The sequence below is a fragment of the Nycticebus coucang genome, chromosome 4 (assembly GCF_027406575.1).
Source record: "Nycticebus coucang isolate mNycCou1 chromosome 4, mNycCou1.pri, whole genome shotgun sequence".
Lineage (NCBI taxonomy): Eukaryota > Metazoa > Chordata > Mammalia > Primates > Lorisidae > Nycticebus > Nycticebus coucang.
In genome coordinates, this window is record NC_069783.1 from 84849639 (window position 1) to 84867690 (window position 18052).

The 18052-nt window shown below is 42.3% G+C and overlaps 1 protein-coding gene across 4 annotated transcripts in view; it reads right to left on the reverse strand.

Annotated features, from left to right (window-relative positions):
- REEP1 (receptor accessory protein 1) overlaps positions 1-18052 on the reverse strand; it is a 144708-nt gene that overhangs the window by 25750 nt on the left and 100906 nt on the right. For all 4 annotated transcript variants that reach the window (XM_053587615.1, XM_053587613.1, XM_053587612.1 and 1 more), the window contains exons 3-5: positions 16335-16411; positions 9130-9250; positions 6867-6980 (exon numbers count right to left, since the gene is read on the reverse strand). In XM_053587615.1, the coding sequence (XP_053443590.1) occupies positions 6867-6980; positions 9130-9250; positions 16335-16411 (312 nt within the window). The remainder of the gene's footprint in view (positions 1-6866; positions 6981-9129; positions 9251-16334; positions 16412-18052) is intronic.

An 18052-nucleotide genomic window follows, 5' to 3' on the forward strand; every position in this document is an offset into this window, starting at 1 on the left:
GGAGAGAGCATGGGAGATGAGTCAGGAAGCAGGTAGTGAACAGGATAGTGACCTGTCACCACACGTGTGATCCTCAGACTTTTTTCTCAGACATTCTAGGTCCAACCAGGCTCTTCTCTGACGTCTGGCCCTTAATGCATCAGGCTGAATAATCTCCACGGGTAAATACAGAAGAGACAGGGCAGTAACATCAATGAGATCAGCAACTCTGTGAATTCTTGGCCCTTCCTCTTCAGCTGACTGTGATGCTGAGTCTTTTGTTTGTTTGAATCCACTTAACCATTTACCAAGTAAATGAGGTGGGGCAACTTGCCAGGTGGAGACATTAGGAGAGTAGGAATCCAGAATGACGGGGCGGTGAATCACAAAGGCACATCTTGTTTGGTTATGCTTAGGCATGCTTTGAAAAATGAAGCGTGGTTCACTCTGCACGAGGTTGTTTAAAAAGTGAAGCTTGGGTACAAGTTGATTTATTTAGGAAACTAGAGGATAGGAAATATTTCCAAACTTTCTCAGTAGATTGTAATAGTGTAGAGATATCTTGGTGTTTAAAATTGGTTGCTGTAGTGAATTCTAAATATTAACTTTATGGCATACGGTCCTCAGTTAAAGCAGAAGAAACAAGGCTAACTTAATGTAAGCTAGCACAGTGGCCAGAAAACAAACATTCCCTCTGAGAAGTGAAGAGACAAGCATGGGGTTTCTAGGTATCCTTGGGCTCTTAAATTCCACAGACACCAGGGAATAAAGGGAGAGAAGTGAGACCAGAGACTTGGGAAAGGGACAGTAGTTGTCTCTTTTCCCTCCTTGGAAATACCTCCTAAGCATGAACTTATACAGACAGTTTTTATAAAAAGAATAAGCAATGTCTGTACTCTACTTAATTGTAAACTAGTAGTTTTTTTTACTAGAAAGTAAACACAGGGCCAGGCGCTGTGGCTTATGCCTGTAATCCTAACACTCCAGGAGGCCGAGGCGGGTGGATTGCTTGAGCTCAACAGTTTGAGACCAGCCTGAGTGTAATAGCAAGACTCATCTCTAAAAATAAAAAAAAATAAAAAAATAAAAAAAACAGAGGCAAGATGATTTCTTGAGCCCAAAAGTTTGAGGTTGCTGTGAGCTATGATACCAGAGCACTCTACTTAGGGTGCCAGAGTGAAATTCTGTCTCAAAAAAAAAAACGAAAAAAAGAAAGAAAGTAAACACAGGCAAGTCAACTGACCCCAGTCAGGTCTGAAGCCCAGCCCAGGTCTGAAATCACTGGGCTTATGAACTTCCTCAAATTAGCTTCTGATTCCAAAAATAAAGTTTCACAGTGGTTGGAAAGCAGCATTTTATTCAAGCCAGAGGTTTAGATAAAGCACTAATGGAAAAAAAGATAAGGATAGGAGGGTAGACTTTTTGAAATTTTTTACTATTTATGCTATTTTATAGTTTTTTAATGCAAAATTGAGTGTGAGTAAAAAAAAAAAAAACAATGAGTAGGAAAACATAATACTTTATCTCAGTGGATCCTGCCTTGCTGTCCAGATGTTAGGGCTATGACCAAGGAAGGCTTGGCTATCACCTGATGGTTGCCTGCTGTTCAGATGGTAGGTTCTACAGCCAAGGTTAACCAGTACCCCTGTTGGTTTTCAACCATAACTGCATGCAAAGTGCCTGAGTTTGGGAGAAAGCAGAGTCATAGGGTGAAAACAGGCCTGGACCAGGAGGGGAAGACGAAGAAATGAGAGCTACAACTGCTATTAGAGGCTGAGTTTCCAGCTCCCTATTTTCCTGGTGAACCTCACATATAGAGGCCCCCAAGGAACTGGGTAGGCTTAGGGTGTCCTGTCAGAGGCAGAGAATTCACAGGCAAAGGGGTGAAAAAAGGCAAAGGAGAACCCAGGAGGGTTAACGGGGCTTCGAGCAGTACTCTGTGATAGAGCTTTCCTTGATTATGGAAACACTGTGCAATCAGTCATAGGGGCTACTGAGGACTTGAAATGGAGCTAGTATGACTAAGGAATTCAATTTTAGGTTTACTTAATTTTCATTAATTTAAATTTAAATAGTTACATGTGCCAAGTGGCTATCAGATTAGAACAGCACTGCAGGAATTAAAAGGTGTATGTGTTTACTTCATATCAATCAATAAGGTTTAATGAGTAGCTGTGAGTACAAAGCACTAGACTACTAAGCATTGTTTTGCTTTTGTTTCTTTTCTGAGCGAGAAACAAAGGAAAAGAAGCCAGAGACCCTCAAACCTTATCTCCAGAAGCTAACAATCTTAGATTAGTTTTCTCTGCAACTCAAAAAAACAAACAAACAAAAAAAAAACAGCTAATAATCTAATATGAAATATTAGATTCTGGGGTAGGAAACAAACACATACCCACACACCTCAAAACATTCGCAGAAGGATCCATAATTCACAGAATGCCAGTAGCTTTCTTCAATAGGTGACTTTAATAACAGCATTGGCACTACTGAAACTGTTCTATGGATGAAAATCTCCAGGGGATACTAAAACATTATTTTTTGAGTTATGAAACAAGTGAAAAGCAAGTGTGGTTTACTAGGTCTGAAAATTGAGTGGGTGGAAGAGACTTGGATATGGTTCAAATTTCAAGGGTTGTAACACAGCCTGGAGACCTTAGTTCAGTTGGTTCTTCTTGCTATAGTTTCTCTTTCATGTGATATTGTCTTTTGCTTAACAAATAAATTCCTAAAACATTGTTTTTTTTTTTTAAACAGAGAGAAATTTTAGATAGCAGTCTTACAAAGCCATGGGGCTCAATTTTCCCTCTGGGTAGAATTACAGGCTAGTAGACAGGTGCTATGGGTGTGTATGCAGGAGCAGAGGCAGCCAGAGACGAGGGATGCTTAGACAGAAGAAGCTACCAGAGAAGTGTGCTCAGGACGGAGATAGAGCAGTTTTCACCCAAAGCAAAGATGCATCAACTTTACAGGAGATAGGGGATTAGACCTTGGGGAAAACTGGGGGTTGGACAAGGGTTAATCGCCCCAGGGGGAAATGTCTAGTGTTTTTTGTTTTATCTTCTCCAGTTCTATGACAAAATACAGTAGACTCTCTTTCAGTTGAACACTTGAGGGACTGTAACAAGCTGGTAAACATACGGAGGTGGTCAACATAAAGAACTAGGCCTTATGTACTGATATGTACATGTGGTGCACGTCTAGTCTATGAAAATTAGGTCAACTGATCAATGTAAGGAGGCAGTCAACTACAGAGGTTCTACTGTAGTAATATTAACATTACTACCAACTTACATTTGTACAATGATATGGTTTATAAAGTTTTTCACACTTCATGATGGCGCAAACATAAATTTTCTTAGGAAAAGGGCCCAGAACTCAACAATTATTTTTCAAAGGATTAACTAAAAGTGTAGTTGAAAGAGTTTTCATTCTTCCATTTAAGCTCTGTAGTTTCCTCCTGGGCAGCTGTCAAAGGATGGAAAAAGGAGAAGAGGAGGGAGGGAGGAATTACTCTTTCATCCTATCACTTTATCCCAGCCTCCACTTAATCTGTTAGAAATGAGAGAGAATCTGCCCAACACTAAAGTTTGCACTTGCATTCCTTAAACTAGATGCAACAGTTATTAAGAGTGAGAACAGGGCGGCACCTGTAGCTCAAGGAGTAGGGCGCCGGTCCCATATGCCGGAGGTGGCGGGTTCATAACCCAGCCCCGGCCAAAAACCACAAAAAAAAAAAGAGTGAGAACAGATTTGTGACTTGAGGGTGGTTCCTCGGAGGAGAGGATAGGCAGGGTTCGAGAGATCTATAAAGAAGCTTGGACTAGGATGCTCATAGATCCTGGATTCCTTGGGACAGGCACAGTTTAAACTTGTTGTCCCAGAGTAATTTTTAGGGCACTCTGTCATTCTCAGATGTGTCCCAGTTTAAACAACAAATTATAGGGTCACCCCAGCCATGGGTGACTTGGCAGAGCATCTTTTTTTGTCTTTTTTTTTTTTTAGGCAATCACTCTAACTATTCTCCTGGGGTAATTAACAAGGTTAAAAGCTCAGATGGGTACAGAGCACTGTGCTAGGCTCTTTGTAGCACTATTAAAAGCAGCGGAAGAAGTAGTATTTCTCAAAGGGCATAAGTTTGGGGAAAATAAACATTGATACACACAATCTCAAGGTTAATGCTTCTAAGAAGCTAAATGTGCATCCCAGGAATGTTAGGAAAGTTAACCACGTTTTAACCCTAACCACCTGTGTTGCTATGGGTCTGGAAGAGGCTTCAGACAGTGACCTGTATGGAGCTGCCTATTTAAAAATTATCTGCGGAACTTGTTAAAAATAGAGATTCTTGGATCCACTGCCTGAGATTCTGCTTCAGCACATCTAAAAATCTATTAAAAAATAAAAACAAAAACAAAATAAAAACAAAGCTTCCCAGGTGACTTGGGCCTGAAAGCCAGATTTGGACCCACTGGTGAGGCATCATTGCCCTTTGACCACTCTCTGGAGTGATCCACTGTTGTTATGGAAACCCTTGATGTATGCCTCAGCTAGAATGTTTTTGAATTTTACTTCTTCTTTTTTTTTTTAAAGTACACGACTTTTTCAAAAATAGAGGGCAATATTTTTAGAAGAGAAGACATGTTTTCTCTCTCCAGATATTTTATATTTAGAGAGAAAAGCAAAGTCCCCACAAGGCAGAAAATTTTCTCATGTGAAACCAAATTCAACAGAAAGCAGATGTCTCTCACTACTTTAGTCCAACTGGGAAGAACTAATGAGCAGTTATTTCCCAAGGCAGGTTTCTGGCAGTCTGGTGCTTCCTTCAGGTTTTAGCTGTTGTAAGGTGCCTGGCTGGAGAAGTCCTGGTCAGAGGGGCAGATGGTGACTGGCCAAGATGATATCAAGACTCTGGAGGCTCCAGCTAAGGCAGATCTGGGAGAGAATGGCTCTGCCCCTGTTACCGTCAAAACAAAACTTACAAATAGGCAGCTGAGTAGCCAAGAGACCCATATTGAACCATCCAGACATACATACCACATTTACACTCAGTGGCTGAACTAAGTGTCGGAGGCAGAAGAGATGGGGTGGAGACAAGGGCCATGAGGGAGTTTCTGTAGCTTTATGTTCCATTTATGATGAATTTAGATTTTAGTGATTCTGAGCTCCTTTTTTCAATTTAAAAATAAAGAATAGGTGGCACCCATAGCTCAGTGGGTAGGGAACCAGCCACATACACTGAGGTTGGCGGGTTCAAACCTGGCCCACGCCAGCTAAAACGACGACTACTGTAACAAAAAAAATAGCTGGGCACTGTGGTGGGCATCTGTAGTCCCAGCTACTTGGGGCAAGAGGCAAGAGAATTGCTTAAGCCCAAGAGTTTGAGGTTGCTGTGAGCTGTGATGCCATGGCACTCTACCAAGGGTGACCTAGTAAGACTCTATCTCAATAAATAAATAAATAAATAAAATAAAAGAATAAATGGTTGCATCTCAAACAGAAGGCTCTTGGAATTTATTGCTGATCATAAATCCTAATAGATCTTGAGATACCAAAATAGAACTTCCCTTCCAAAGATACTCACTGGGAGCTCTCATCTTGCCAGCTACTATCATATTAGGGTGGGCAGGGACCAGCTATATGTAACAGTGGGACACTTCACTACAGTTGTGTTATAGAAGGAGCTGTTCTTATCTGAAATAGGAATCGTTCCTTTTAAGTTCTCCTTCCCTCTCACCCAGGCTTTTTATGTAGAACTCCTTGGCCTCAGTGGAAGGCATTTAACAAGTAGCACCCACCCCTGTGTGCTGAGTCCTGCCTCCAGAAATTCTCCTAATGTGCTTCTCCCTGGTTCAGAGCCCAGAAAACACAGGTTGGTCCCCTGAGCAGCTGGCTCTCAGCACCCTCTACCCTGCCATCCACAGAACATTAATATTCGTATTAACTTTCCTCTTCTGAACCTTTTTACAGTCTCAGCACCTCTTTGCTCAAACCTTCAAACTACCATCAGGGACTTTCACCATCCCTTTGCTAATACAGCTCACCTCTTAACTACTATATCTTCCCAAACATTAGCACAACTGCCTTTCCTCTAACACTAGCCAAATGTAGATCCCTACTCCACATTTGGTTTGGGGAAGGGGATGACAGCACCCAGAAACACTAAGGCAATCTGCTGAGTTCACCCTGAAAAGAATGTCTGACAAATTTAATTTCAGATCTGAGTAAATAATGAGAAATCTACACGACAAAGAGAGTGTGATGTGAGAAGGGAGGAAGGAGCACAGTTTTGAAAAGGGCTAGATGGAAAAGATAAAAACTAATGCTCACATCCCAATATCCCAAAGACCAGTGATTATTTCAAACCTCCTCCATGTGATTTGCTACTGCTAAGCACATCACCATACCCTATGTTCTAAACACTCAGCTTACACTCTTGGACCCTAGGTTCCTTTCCCTGGATCTGCTGGGCCACATGAGGTTGGAGTCTATCCACCTGCTCAAGTAGCTTGCCACCTATCTATTTTGAGTTTAAGGGACTCTCCCTGTGTACCCCAGGAAATTACAGAGAAGCACTCTCTTCCTCCCCCTACCTCCCTTCTCTTTTTCCAAGGCCTAAGCTGTAAGTAAGTTAAAAATTCTTAATGTGGGACCCACAGGTGAGTTTTACACATGTGAGTGTGTCTTTGTGTGTGTGGTGTGAGAATTTTCTGGGCCAAGATTCACCATTTTTTACATCAGATTTTCAAAGGGACCCACTCCAAAAGACAAGGAACCACTGACTGATCCTCAAGCTGTTCTGTACAGTTGCATGGGTGATGAGTAGGGTGGAATGGAGGGAGGCACTGGGATGCTTACATAGCCATGGCATTCAGGACCCGGCACAGTACCTTGGAAGCGGCCATCACTGCTGCCGTGGCTGCCACGTTCAAGCCCCGCTTCCCAAAGTGCACAAGGGCATCATAACTTCGGTCTTTTGCTTGGACCAGGCAATCATCGATTTCCTAGCAAAGGAAAAACAGAGGCACACTGAATTGGAAAGTTAAACTAAATCTCTATTCTCTTTTCTTTCTGATTGCTGGGCATGGCAGCTTGCCCAGTCCCTGATTCTCACTGGGCCTGAAAAGCCACAGGCACTTTGAGCATGTGTGTAGATAGGAGGCAGGAGAGACGGCAGAGACACAGAGGAGCAGAAAAGGGGACTCTGAGAAAACAGCAACTTTCTGTGCCAGCGACGCTCTGGAATTGTATCTAACGTCCTTCACTCTTCCAGGGAGGCTGTAGGGGGTCCTGGATGTGGATAATAGGCCTGCAGTTTTACAAACAGCTGCTCAATAAGACACTGAAAGAACTTGGGGTAAAGAGAATGTCAAGAATCATGCTTGTACCCTTACACCTGCCACTAACTGGCTGTCAAATCTTGGCAAGTACTTGGCCTCTGTACACACAGTTTTGTCTTCTGAAAAATTAGGATTATCATTGATAATACCTAATGCATGGAATATGGTAAAGAGTAAATGAGGGAAGTTCAGGAAAGCATCTAACACAGTGGCTGGTTTCAAAGAGTGATAACCATTGTCATCTTCCTTATCTTGAGGAGATTGGGTCCTTGTGGTTCTAAAATTCTGTTATATATAGTTACAATTATATATAGTTATTTAACTCTAAATCAAACATTGCCCCATGTGTATATCGCAGGAGGAATTAGAATGCTGAAAGAAACGTATTATTTGATAAGGAAGAAATGAGTATTTCTATTCATTTTAGAAATATTCAAACAGGAGTTGAAATTAGAAGTTGTCCCTTTTCATAAATCAAGATAAAGGTGAGGAAGGAAACAAGACTGAGGCCTCCTTCAGGGACCGAAGTCAAGTATTGGTTTAGTTCAAATTTGGATCAACTCCAGCTTAATCCTTTTGTTTGTTTTAGGTTTTGTCGGGTTTTTGTCGTCATTGTTTTAAGAAAATGGCCTCAGCCTGTCTGAAGATCAGCACATGAGCGAGTGTATTTCCTTTGCTTTGAGTTATACAAGTGCAGTCAGCATCCCTTCAGTTCCCTGATTCTCCCATCCAAGGCTTCCCCAAGAAGTTGGGATGTCAAGTCGCAGCAGCCAGCCCTCTAACTGTGACACCACTGCCTGGGACTCTGGAAGTGATTCTCGGCAGCTCCTAAGAGTCAGTCACTTTCATTTTAATGGCAATTACATTGGCAGCTTCAGGGGAAACTGGCGTTTGGGGGAAGGGAAGAAGGAAGAGTAGAGATGTGATAACTAGGTTAAGACAGGGCCCCATTCCTCAAAATGAATGAGAAAGCAAGTACTGTGATTCTAGTTCCAAATTTTTAGAAATGTCTATAAAAGCTTGCTCATCTGTTTGATTTGTTCCCCAAAGCCTTCCCCTAGAAGAAGTCCAAAGTATTCAACTTTCAGAAAAAATAGAAATTAATCTATCAAGCCATCTACATACGGTGCTCCTATTTTATGTTTAAGAACCTTCTCACACAGTTTAGAATGTAACATAACTAATAAATTATACAATGTTGGAATCTTTTGACAATAATCCTGATCTTGGGAATTTACTCTAAGATAATCAATAGAATTAAACTCTACGAACAATAGTATTCAATGCAGAATCATCCGTAACAAAAAAAAATAGAGATAATTGAAATATCCAGCAGTGAGGGAATACTTCTTTTATCCTGGGTCATTATGAAGAGTAAATAGAAATGGATTATGTGTAAGTATGTTTAGGATCTCAGAATACACACATTTTATCTATGTTAAGTTTTTAAAGTATTAAAAAAAAACTCTATATAAAAGTTTAAATAGTCTATGTAAAAAACACTTCTGCAAAAGGATGGGGGCTAAACATGGTAAAAGGAATAAAATTCAGTTTGGGTGAATTAAATCGTGAGTGCATTTTTTTCTTTCTTTTGTTTCTTATAATGATAAGTAACATCTTTTAGATAACCTCACCACTATTTCTAAACATGTCCCAACAATAAACTTAAAAAAAAAGATTAGAATGAATAACTTGTTAGAAGTAAATAACAGTCAGATGTGCAGTCTCCTGCAATAAAATAATCTGTCCTCTCCATTTATTGCTTATTTTTTCTCTTGCTGGAAGGAGTGGAAGGCAGACCAGAATAAATTACCTTTTCTTTTGAAGATAGTGTGGGATGTACAAACTTCCTGTACAGGAGGCTGGAGCCTTTTGTGTATGGAGACAGCAGCCAGGCTACAAATGCTATTTTTAGTTCATAATAGAATGGAAACCTGGCGGGAGATAAGAAAGCACAAGTTCTGTTAGGTTCTCAGCAATGTTACGGTTATGAAAGGTGAGACCAGGTAGGCCGCAAGGATACTCATGACACACACAGGACTTCCAGGTCCCCATATTCTTCCTTCCTCCATCCTTGAAGGTATGCACACGTATACATACACACACACACGTGGCACAATCCTAAGGCCTTTCTTTGAAAGCTGGTTTATGTTTTCTTTTGTTGCCAAAAGAAACCAGGTTGTCTCAGCAATCACACTGTGGCCCTGCCTGGCAAAGGCTGGTGCTTCCTGTCACACTGTGCTCATGTAGGTGGGAGTTGGGGCTCCAGCTGCAGCCTGTAGGCTCTGAAGACCAGTTGCTACCTGCAGAGCCATCACTTCTCACTCTTGTCCAAGAAGTTATAAACATCAGGGGAAATTATTGTAGGGTGGAGCTGACAAAGAATCTCCAGACTGAGAATAAAAGCCCCCTTCCCTTCTTGTCTGTCTATTTGGCTCAAATAGAAGCAGGGACAGAAGCCTAACTTTTGCCAGGTAGGAGAAAAGGGGAATGCTACAGATCTTGATCTTTTTGGTGCCAAAAAAAAAAAAAAAAAAGTTCAAGGTGCAGGTAACATACAATTCTGGAGTTTGAAGTCCTGCGTAACCTTGATCCCATTAATTTCTTTGTCCCACAAGCACCCAGCACCTGCATGTGCCAGCTTGTGCTAAGCATTGGGGAGACAAAGGGAGCAGAGAAGACAGATCCTCTGCCTTCTTGGGCCTTCCAGTTCAGTGGGAAACAGACAGGATTCTGTCATCTTTGCAACTCAGGATGCAAATAGACATTAATCAAAAGCAGCGGTTCTCAACCTGTGCGTCGAGACCCAGAGTAACTGTACTAAAGGCTCACCAGCATTAGGAAGGTTGAGAACCATTGATCCAAAAGAATATAAACTATCAACCTGAGACTAGTGCCATAGTGGGGCTCTGCTGGCCCAAATGGTACCTTTGAAGGTATTTTAAAAAAAGCCACCTCCTTCAACTAGAAGCAGCTCTGTGGGCACATGGGTTGGCAGGCTGAGCTTGGTCTGGATTTCAGCTCCACTCACCTCCTTGGCCAGATAATTTATGCTGTGAATAATCTGTGCAACTATGTTAAGCAGTCCTGAGATACATGCACCACGTCATTTGTTTTTCTACATTCTGATTCTTTGATTCCTTGGGGCCTTGCTGACTCTAGAGGGACTGCCCCTCTCATGATGAGCCAATTCCTAGAGGTAGTAAAAAACTCACCTGCCAGCACCACTTCCATGTGCAAACCAACCAATCCTGAGCCAAAACTCCAGCCATCTCTACGGGGCTCTCATATGCTGGACCACTTACCCCAATCACCCCAGGTCCAGCTACAGACCACCAGTCATTGCCCTATAACCCAAAGCCCACTGAAATTATTCAAAGAAGCTAACCCCAGGCCTGCTTATTCTGTCTCACTTTTTCCTTCCTTTATTGTGAACCCCACCACAAAGGCCTCTCATGCTTTTCCTCCCTTTCCCTCCCGATTGACCCCAGTGTGCCCTGAGTGATGTGCTATGTATCTTTTTTTGAGGGATCTATGAATATAAAAACTACTCCATTCATGGCAATCATTTCTGTGCCTGCTTGTCTTACTACAGCCCATTAAAACAAATCCCAGGTATCCTTAAAGCATGATGCTATGAGGGAGAAGACAACCTGTGCTAGTCTGAGAGCTCAAAAAAGTAAATCCTTCCCTGCATCCTCCCCAGATAAGGGAGCAGAAAGTAAGAAAGAGCGATTTCTAGCCAGTCATTTCAGGGCCCTTTTACTCTCACACAGAACCCCCCACCCATTCCTCTTTCCTCATCAAGGCCTCCTGGCCTGTGCCTTCGCCTCCCTTATGCACCTCCTGAATATTTCCTCAGCAATTAGAAGGTACTTTCGCAGCAAGACTGATCATGTTTCACAGCCAGAAAGGAGAGGGGCTGAAAGACAGAGGTGTGATTCTCCCACACTTGAACACTCTGATGAGTAATAATGGAGGAACTTTTGTTTTCAAAGTAAGTACTTGCTGGCCCCAAGGGAAAGCAAATGAATGAGCAAATGAAGCTCAAACACAAACACAAGACACATGGGTAATCCCAGGGGCATCTGTCACACTGCAGCTCCTTCATTTACTTCATAAAGGACATATTTTTTAAAAAATGCATGCATATAGTTTTAAAAATTCTAAAAAATCAAAAGATAGACAACACCTACCCCTGATGCCTAGTCCCGTTTCTAAAAGCAAAACATCATCAGTTACCTATGCACCCTTCAGGAAGTGGACTAGGGCTACACACATCTATCATGCAGGTACGTGACCTCCTTAACCACTCCCCATACACACAGTAGTGCTCCACACACCCTCTTCCTACACCTGTTTCATCCTAGTACACACATAGTTAACAGTGTACCTCGGGGATTATCTCATATCAGTACAGGAAGGGCTGCTTCTTGCGCCTCTCTCTCTCTCCAGACAGTGGTGTAATCATAGTTCATTGTAACCTCAAACTCCTGGGCTCAAGCAGTCCTGTCACCACAGCCTCTCAAGGATTAATAGCTGAGACCACATGTGTATGACACCATACCTGGCTAATTTTTTAAACTGTTTTTGTAAAGACCGAGTCTTGCTATGTTGCCCAGGCTGGTCTTAAACTTCTAGCCTCAAGAGATCATCCCACCTAGGCCTCCCAAAATGTTGGAATTATAGGGGTGAGCCACCACCCTCAGCCACCTCACTCTTCTTAACGGCTACATCCCAGCACACTGGCATCTGCTCAGGCTCTGTGAATGAATATTTATGGTGGTTACAAAGTTTGGCTACTACAGCAGAGCATCAAGTAAACGTCTAATGTTTCCTTAGCGTAAATACCCAGAAGTGGAACTTCTGTGTGCACTTTATTTCTAGGTCAAGGTTGCGCCTTCACACGAACATGAGTATGGGAGCCAGATTCTCCATAGCCACACCCTCAGAGTATACGTGGGGCCTGCCCCAGGCTATGAAGTTAGGGGTTCTGGGCTGAGTGTGCATATTAGATCCTGAGTGGTCCTTCTACTGCCTGGGCAGCCTGAGAAAAAGGGAGCCCTTTTTTGGATTCTTTGGGTTCTTTCTGGTGTATCCCAGCCACACTGATGCAGCTTTCAAAAGCCTCCTGCCTCCTAATCCTCTGTCAGCTCCAGTGACAAACCAGAGAAGCAGATTTGATTAGGGGTGGCCTCCCGACTGGCCCACTTGGGTGCTGCCCTCCAGAGGAACTCTGCATTCCCTGCTTTAAAGGTGTCTGGAGCAAGGGAAATCAGTTGGTTATAGAAGAATCTCAACCAAATTGATTTGTTCCATGGGCAGAAAAGTGGCATTAGTGTCCAGAGAAGAAAAAAGAAAGTTGTTTCAGCCCAATAATCCATGACATTCCCAGGACTTTTAAAAGTAGGCTTTTTCTTTTCAGTCTTTTCTAGGTAGCAAAACCAGAATCTCAAGATTGTATCCTACTGTTAACAACAATTATATTTTCTTGTAATTTCTTTCATCAAGATTTTTTCCTGCCCCACGTGTGGACTCAAAGATAACCACTGGCTTATTAAGTGAGTCATTGTTTTACTGACTTGTTCAGCTGGGAAAATTCTACTGAAAACCTGTAAGGTGAAAGGTATGTGCTGAGCAGTACAGGGAAACCAAAGCTAGCTGAAACATATCCTTGCCTTTAGAGGTTTCTCATCAAGTTGGAGAGCTAAGACAAGTGCGTGAGCCCATCAGCAGTAGTACAAGGGAAGCATGAACAAAGTCCCAGTTGGGGACAAGGGCTTTGTCTCCCTCCAAATTTTCCTCTGTTTCTCACCAGCATACACCCCAGAATTTTTCTTACTATTTACTTGGCATCATCTCAACTTCACTAGGTCCAGACAAACCTCTCCAGTTTCTAAAGGTTACCCTTTGGTGGGTGAGGGCCCTCTGCAGAGTTGCAGAGTCAGATGAGGAAATAACCTTAAGATTGAGTAGGCTGTAAGTCTGAGAGAGTGGAAGAAGTCTAAGTGTCAGGTGATTGTGGGGTTGGAGTATGTTTGCCACATGAGAAATTTCCCTGGGATGCCAGCTGACCCATAGCATATGGTATCAAAATAAGCTGTGAGCTGCTATTTGACTCTAAAGCCTCTCCTCAGAGCTAAGTGGGAAACCCCCTTACTTCTCCAGTGTGGAAAGAGATGTCTTGTCTAGGAGTGTACATCTTTTTCTTTTCTTGCTTTTTTTTTTTTTTTGAGACAGAGTCTCAAGCTATCACCCTGGGTAGAGTGCTGTGGTGTCACAGCTCACAGCAACCTCAAACTCTTAGGCTTAAGCTATTTTCTTGCCTCAGACTCCCAAGTAGCTGGGACCACAGGCACCTACTACAACACCCAGTTGTCATTGTTGTTTTAGCTGGCCTGGGCCAGGTTTGAACCCATCAGCCTCAGTGTTTGTGGCCAACGCCCTAGCCATTGAGCTACGGGCACTGCCTGGCTATATACATCTTAACCAGGAAAGAAAAGGAAGAAATGAAGGAGGCAGGGAGAAAGCACACATGCATACACTACATGGGAAAAGGCAACGCTACTCCTGAACCATCAACCAGAACAGAGCAGAAGGAAAGGCAAGGGGCACCCACTTCAGGAGAGAAGAAAAGCAGGAGATGGAAGAAGAAAGACTAAAATATTCAAGCACCTGTACCTCACTCACTGGGGCTGGAAATTTCCCAGCTTATTTTCTCTCCTGAAGGTGGCTGAGAGGTGCTGGCTCTGACTGAGCCACCCAGCACCTGTACAAAACTAGCACACAGTAAGTTCCTCAATCAGTTGTGGCTGAGATAGCTCATGGTCACCCTCCCTGGAAACTTCTCCCCTTCGTCCTTCCTCCATCCTGGATACATATATAGGCAGGCCACCGGCATCCTTGTCAATACCAAGTGATCTCTAGATGATGGTTAAGTACTGTGTACTTAGAACTTACTACTAAGAAAGTGCTTAATTTGCTTAATTAATACTGAGTACTCAAAACTAAATGATCTCTAAATCACCAGAGAGTAAAATTTGGAAGTGGGAAGCTCATATTGGGTAAGAACATTTTCTTCTCCCCAAATAGAACTATCTTTATTATTATTATTTGAGACAGAGTCTCAGATTGTCACCCTGGGTAGAGTGCTGCAGTGTCCTAGCTCACAGCAACCTCAAACTCCTGGGCTCAGATGATCCCCTTGCCTCAGCCTCCTGAATATCTGGGACTACAGGCACCCACCACAATGCCAGCTAGTTTTTCTATTTTTAGTAGAGATGGGTTCTCACTCTTTCTCAGGCTGGTCTCAAACTCTTGAGCTCAAGAAATCCTTGGCCTCCCAGAGTGCTAGGATTACAGGCGTAAGCCACCGCACTCAGCCAGGAACTAACTATCTTTATTATTTTCTCTGATGACACTTGATCTTGGTAAAACAGTCACATAACACAGCAAACAGAAAACCAACCCCATGATCCCAGGTCAAAGAAATGATCCTGGCTAATTGTATTCTTCACACTACTTTTAATATGCAGTCATATGTGCACAAACTCATGCCCTTTAAATACACATAGAACACTACGTATTATTCACCGTCTCTTTCACCTAAGAAGACACAATATATCAAAACAAAGATTATTTTTTTAATTGCTCCATTGCATTGTTTATAAGAGAAAAAAATGACAACCAACTTAAACATCCATCAAAATGGGATTAAATAAATTGTGCTTCATCTATACCATGAAATACCATGTGGCCATTTAAAAAAAGGTAGATGTAGTTATTCTTATATGAAAGTATTTCTATAATAAATTTAATAAGCAAAATGAGAACTGTTATGTATACTGCAATACCATTACTAAAAAGTATAAATTTTTCTAATTTGTGAAAATATATGGGGTACATGACAGTATTCAGGATGTCTGTCATCTGAGTACAATACCTTTTTGTTAAGTATAGTTATCTTACCCTGCTGTCAAATACTGAATTTATTTCTTCTCTCTTACTGTATGTTTGTATACATATATAAAATTTTTAAGAGAATACACAAATGTGAGTAGTGGTTATGGTGAGAATGAATGGCATGTGGAAAAAACAGTTTTTGTTTTGTCTTGTTTGCTTCTTTTAGAGATAGGCTCTTGGTTTGTTGTCCAGATAGGTCTTGAACTCCTGGGCTCCCACCTGGGAGTCTATGTGATTCTCCCACCATAGACTATTGAGTAGCTATAAATATAGGCATGTGCCACCATGCCCTCCAAAACTTAGTTTTTAACTGCATATTTTTGTGTACTGTTTCTTTTTTCCTTTTAAATTAATTAACTAATTAATTTTTTATTCAATTATTTATTTATTTTTTGAGTCAGAGTCTCACTCTGTTGCCCTGGATAGAGTGCTGTGGTGTCATAACTCACAGCAACCTCAAACTCTTAGGGTTGAGCGGTCCTCTTTCCTTACCCTCCCGAGTAGCTGAGACTAAAAGCACCAGCCACAACTTCTAGTTTTTCTATTTTTAGTAGAGCTGGGGTCTCGCTTTTGCTCATGCTGGTCTTAAACTCCTGAGTGCAAGGAATCCATCTGCCTTAGCCTCCCAGAGTGCTAGGATTACACCCCGCCCACTCTTTGTACCCTTTTTAACACATGAATACTTCTTTACCAACTCCATTAATTGAGCAACTGTGTCTGTCTTGTCCATTATTATATTGCCAGTACCTATAACAATACTTACCAATTTATTCAATAAATATTTACTAAAAGAGCAAATTTCATAGACTAACTTACTAAAAATGTTCCAATTAATATTCTTGCACTTATGTCTCTGGCTTGAGATGAAGTTTGAGATTGGTTTCAGCCCTTACTTATTTATCCCTTGTTAGTAGACAAAATGGTCCTTTAAAATGTCTCAATTTCGAGCGGCACCTGTGGCTCAAGGAGTAGGGCGCCAGTCCCATATGCTGGAGGTGGTGGGTTCAAACCCAGCCCTGGCCAAGAAAAAAAAGTCTCAATTTCTGGAGTACTTACCAACAAAGGAAGATGTCTGTGAATGTCTCTGCTGTGGTGAAAAGTGCAAATATAATCCAGTACATCATCCATTTGACCTATTGAAAGAGGAAGCAAGAAAGCTAGTGGAAAGGATCTAGGAAAAATGGCTGTCCACCATCCAGAATAACAGCATCCCAGACAGAGGTTGCTGAGGCATGTTTAGGCAGTGCAGTGCACTTTAACCCTTTCACCCCATCCTTCCCAGCTCATGTCCAATTCCACCCCAGATTTTGGGGCTTGAACCAACAAGCTGTTCCTCAAATGACCCAGGCTCAAGGCCAAATTAGATCCCCTCAAGACCCCTCAGGTAAGCCAGGGAGATCTGAGGACTAGGAGTGACCTGGGATTTAGTCAGGCCATTTTTCCAGGACTAACATCATGTGAGTAAACATACCCTGGAATCAAGTTTCACCAGCCAGGCTCTAGAATAGAATGGTAAAAATTTTCACTGGTCACTAAGAATCCTTTCTTGTTGAGAAGGCTCGGGCCCCTTGTAAAAACTAATCTCCCTTTAAATCTCCCCCATGAGACCATCCTTTTCCATTTCTATTGCCTCTCTCTCCTAATTAAGGCCTCTCTCTTCAACTGCTTCAAGATTCTCCTGTTTTCCCTGTGTCTTGCCTTTCCCCTCACAAACCCATTCCACATGCCATACTAATCTCACCAAGGTATAAACTCATCATACTACCTTCTTATTTACATTCTTCCCAACTACAGAATAAAATTCAAATTCCTCAGTCTGCTCCTTCCAGCTTCCAGTAATGATGGAGTAGCCTATATTGGACTAATCCTCCCACCTTTGCTGATAATCTCTAAGCAAAATATTTTAAAACAACTATTGAAAGGCAGTGGAGAACAGTAAAAAGGTGGCAGAGGCTAGAAAAGATCCAATCCGTGGAGTAAGGGAACAATGGGTTAGATCCAAGCTGATGTGGCTGAGTATAACCCCCAGTCTGCAAATCATGGGGCAAAACTTAAACAGAAATCCTGTCTTATGTGCTTGGAGGAACTGGAGAATAGAGTTGAGACTGTCACAGATGTTAGAAGAAGAGAGGTAAAAATCCCCGGAAGAGAAGCCATGAAGGGGCAGGATGCAAAAATCTACATATAAATTCCCTTCAAATCCTTGGCTGGCCTCCCCCAATTACACAGGAGTAGGTAAAAAGTTCATTTATTTAAAAAAATAAGAGACAGATGGCTGACTGAAGCCAGCTTTTATCAGAGGCTCCCGTCCAGAAGGTGAGTTAAAGGACAGAAATTTAGCAAGTAACCTGGTGGACTAGAGCTGCACCAAGAGAGAAGGCTGAAGAACGCACATCAACCCTGCTGAGGAGAGCTGCAACCCCAAGGATACAAACAAAAGGTACAAAATCCATCATCAAGCGGATGGGACTCCCCTCCCCCATGAGAACGGCTTGGAGTACCCCATAAACAAACGAGCAGAGTTCAAAAGTCCTCCCATTATACTCCAAGGAGATACCTTCTAAAATCTGGACCTACTTCCCCTACTAGGGTGCCATGGCGCTCTCCTGCCAGGCATAAAACTGTATAAAACTGTATATATTCTCTACCTGCAGTTCTGAGCTCCCAGCACTCCCCTCCACTTTCACTCTGAGGTCTGCAGGCCTGTCCCCCAGGAGTCCAGATTCTTGGGTGATTTCTCGAGGGGTGTGGACAGGGCCTGGACTGCAGCTGGT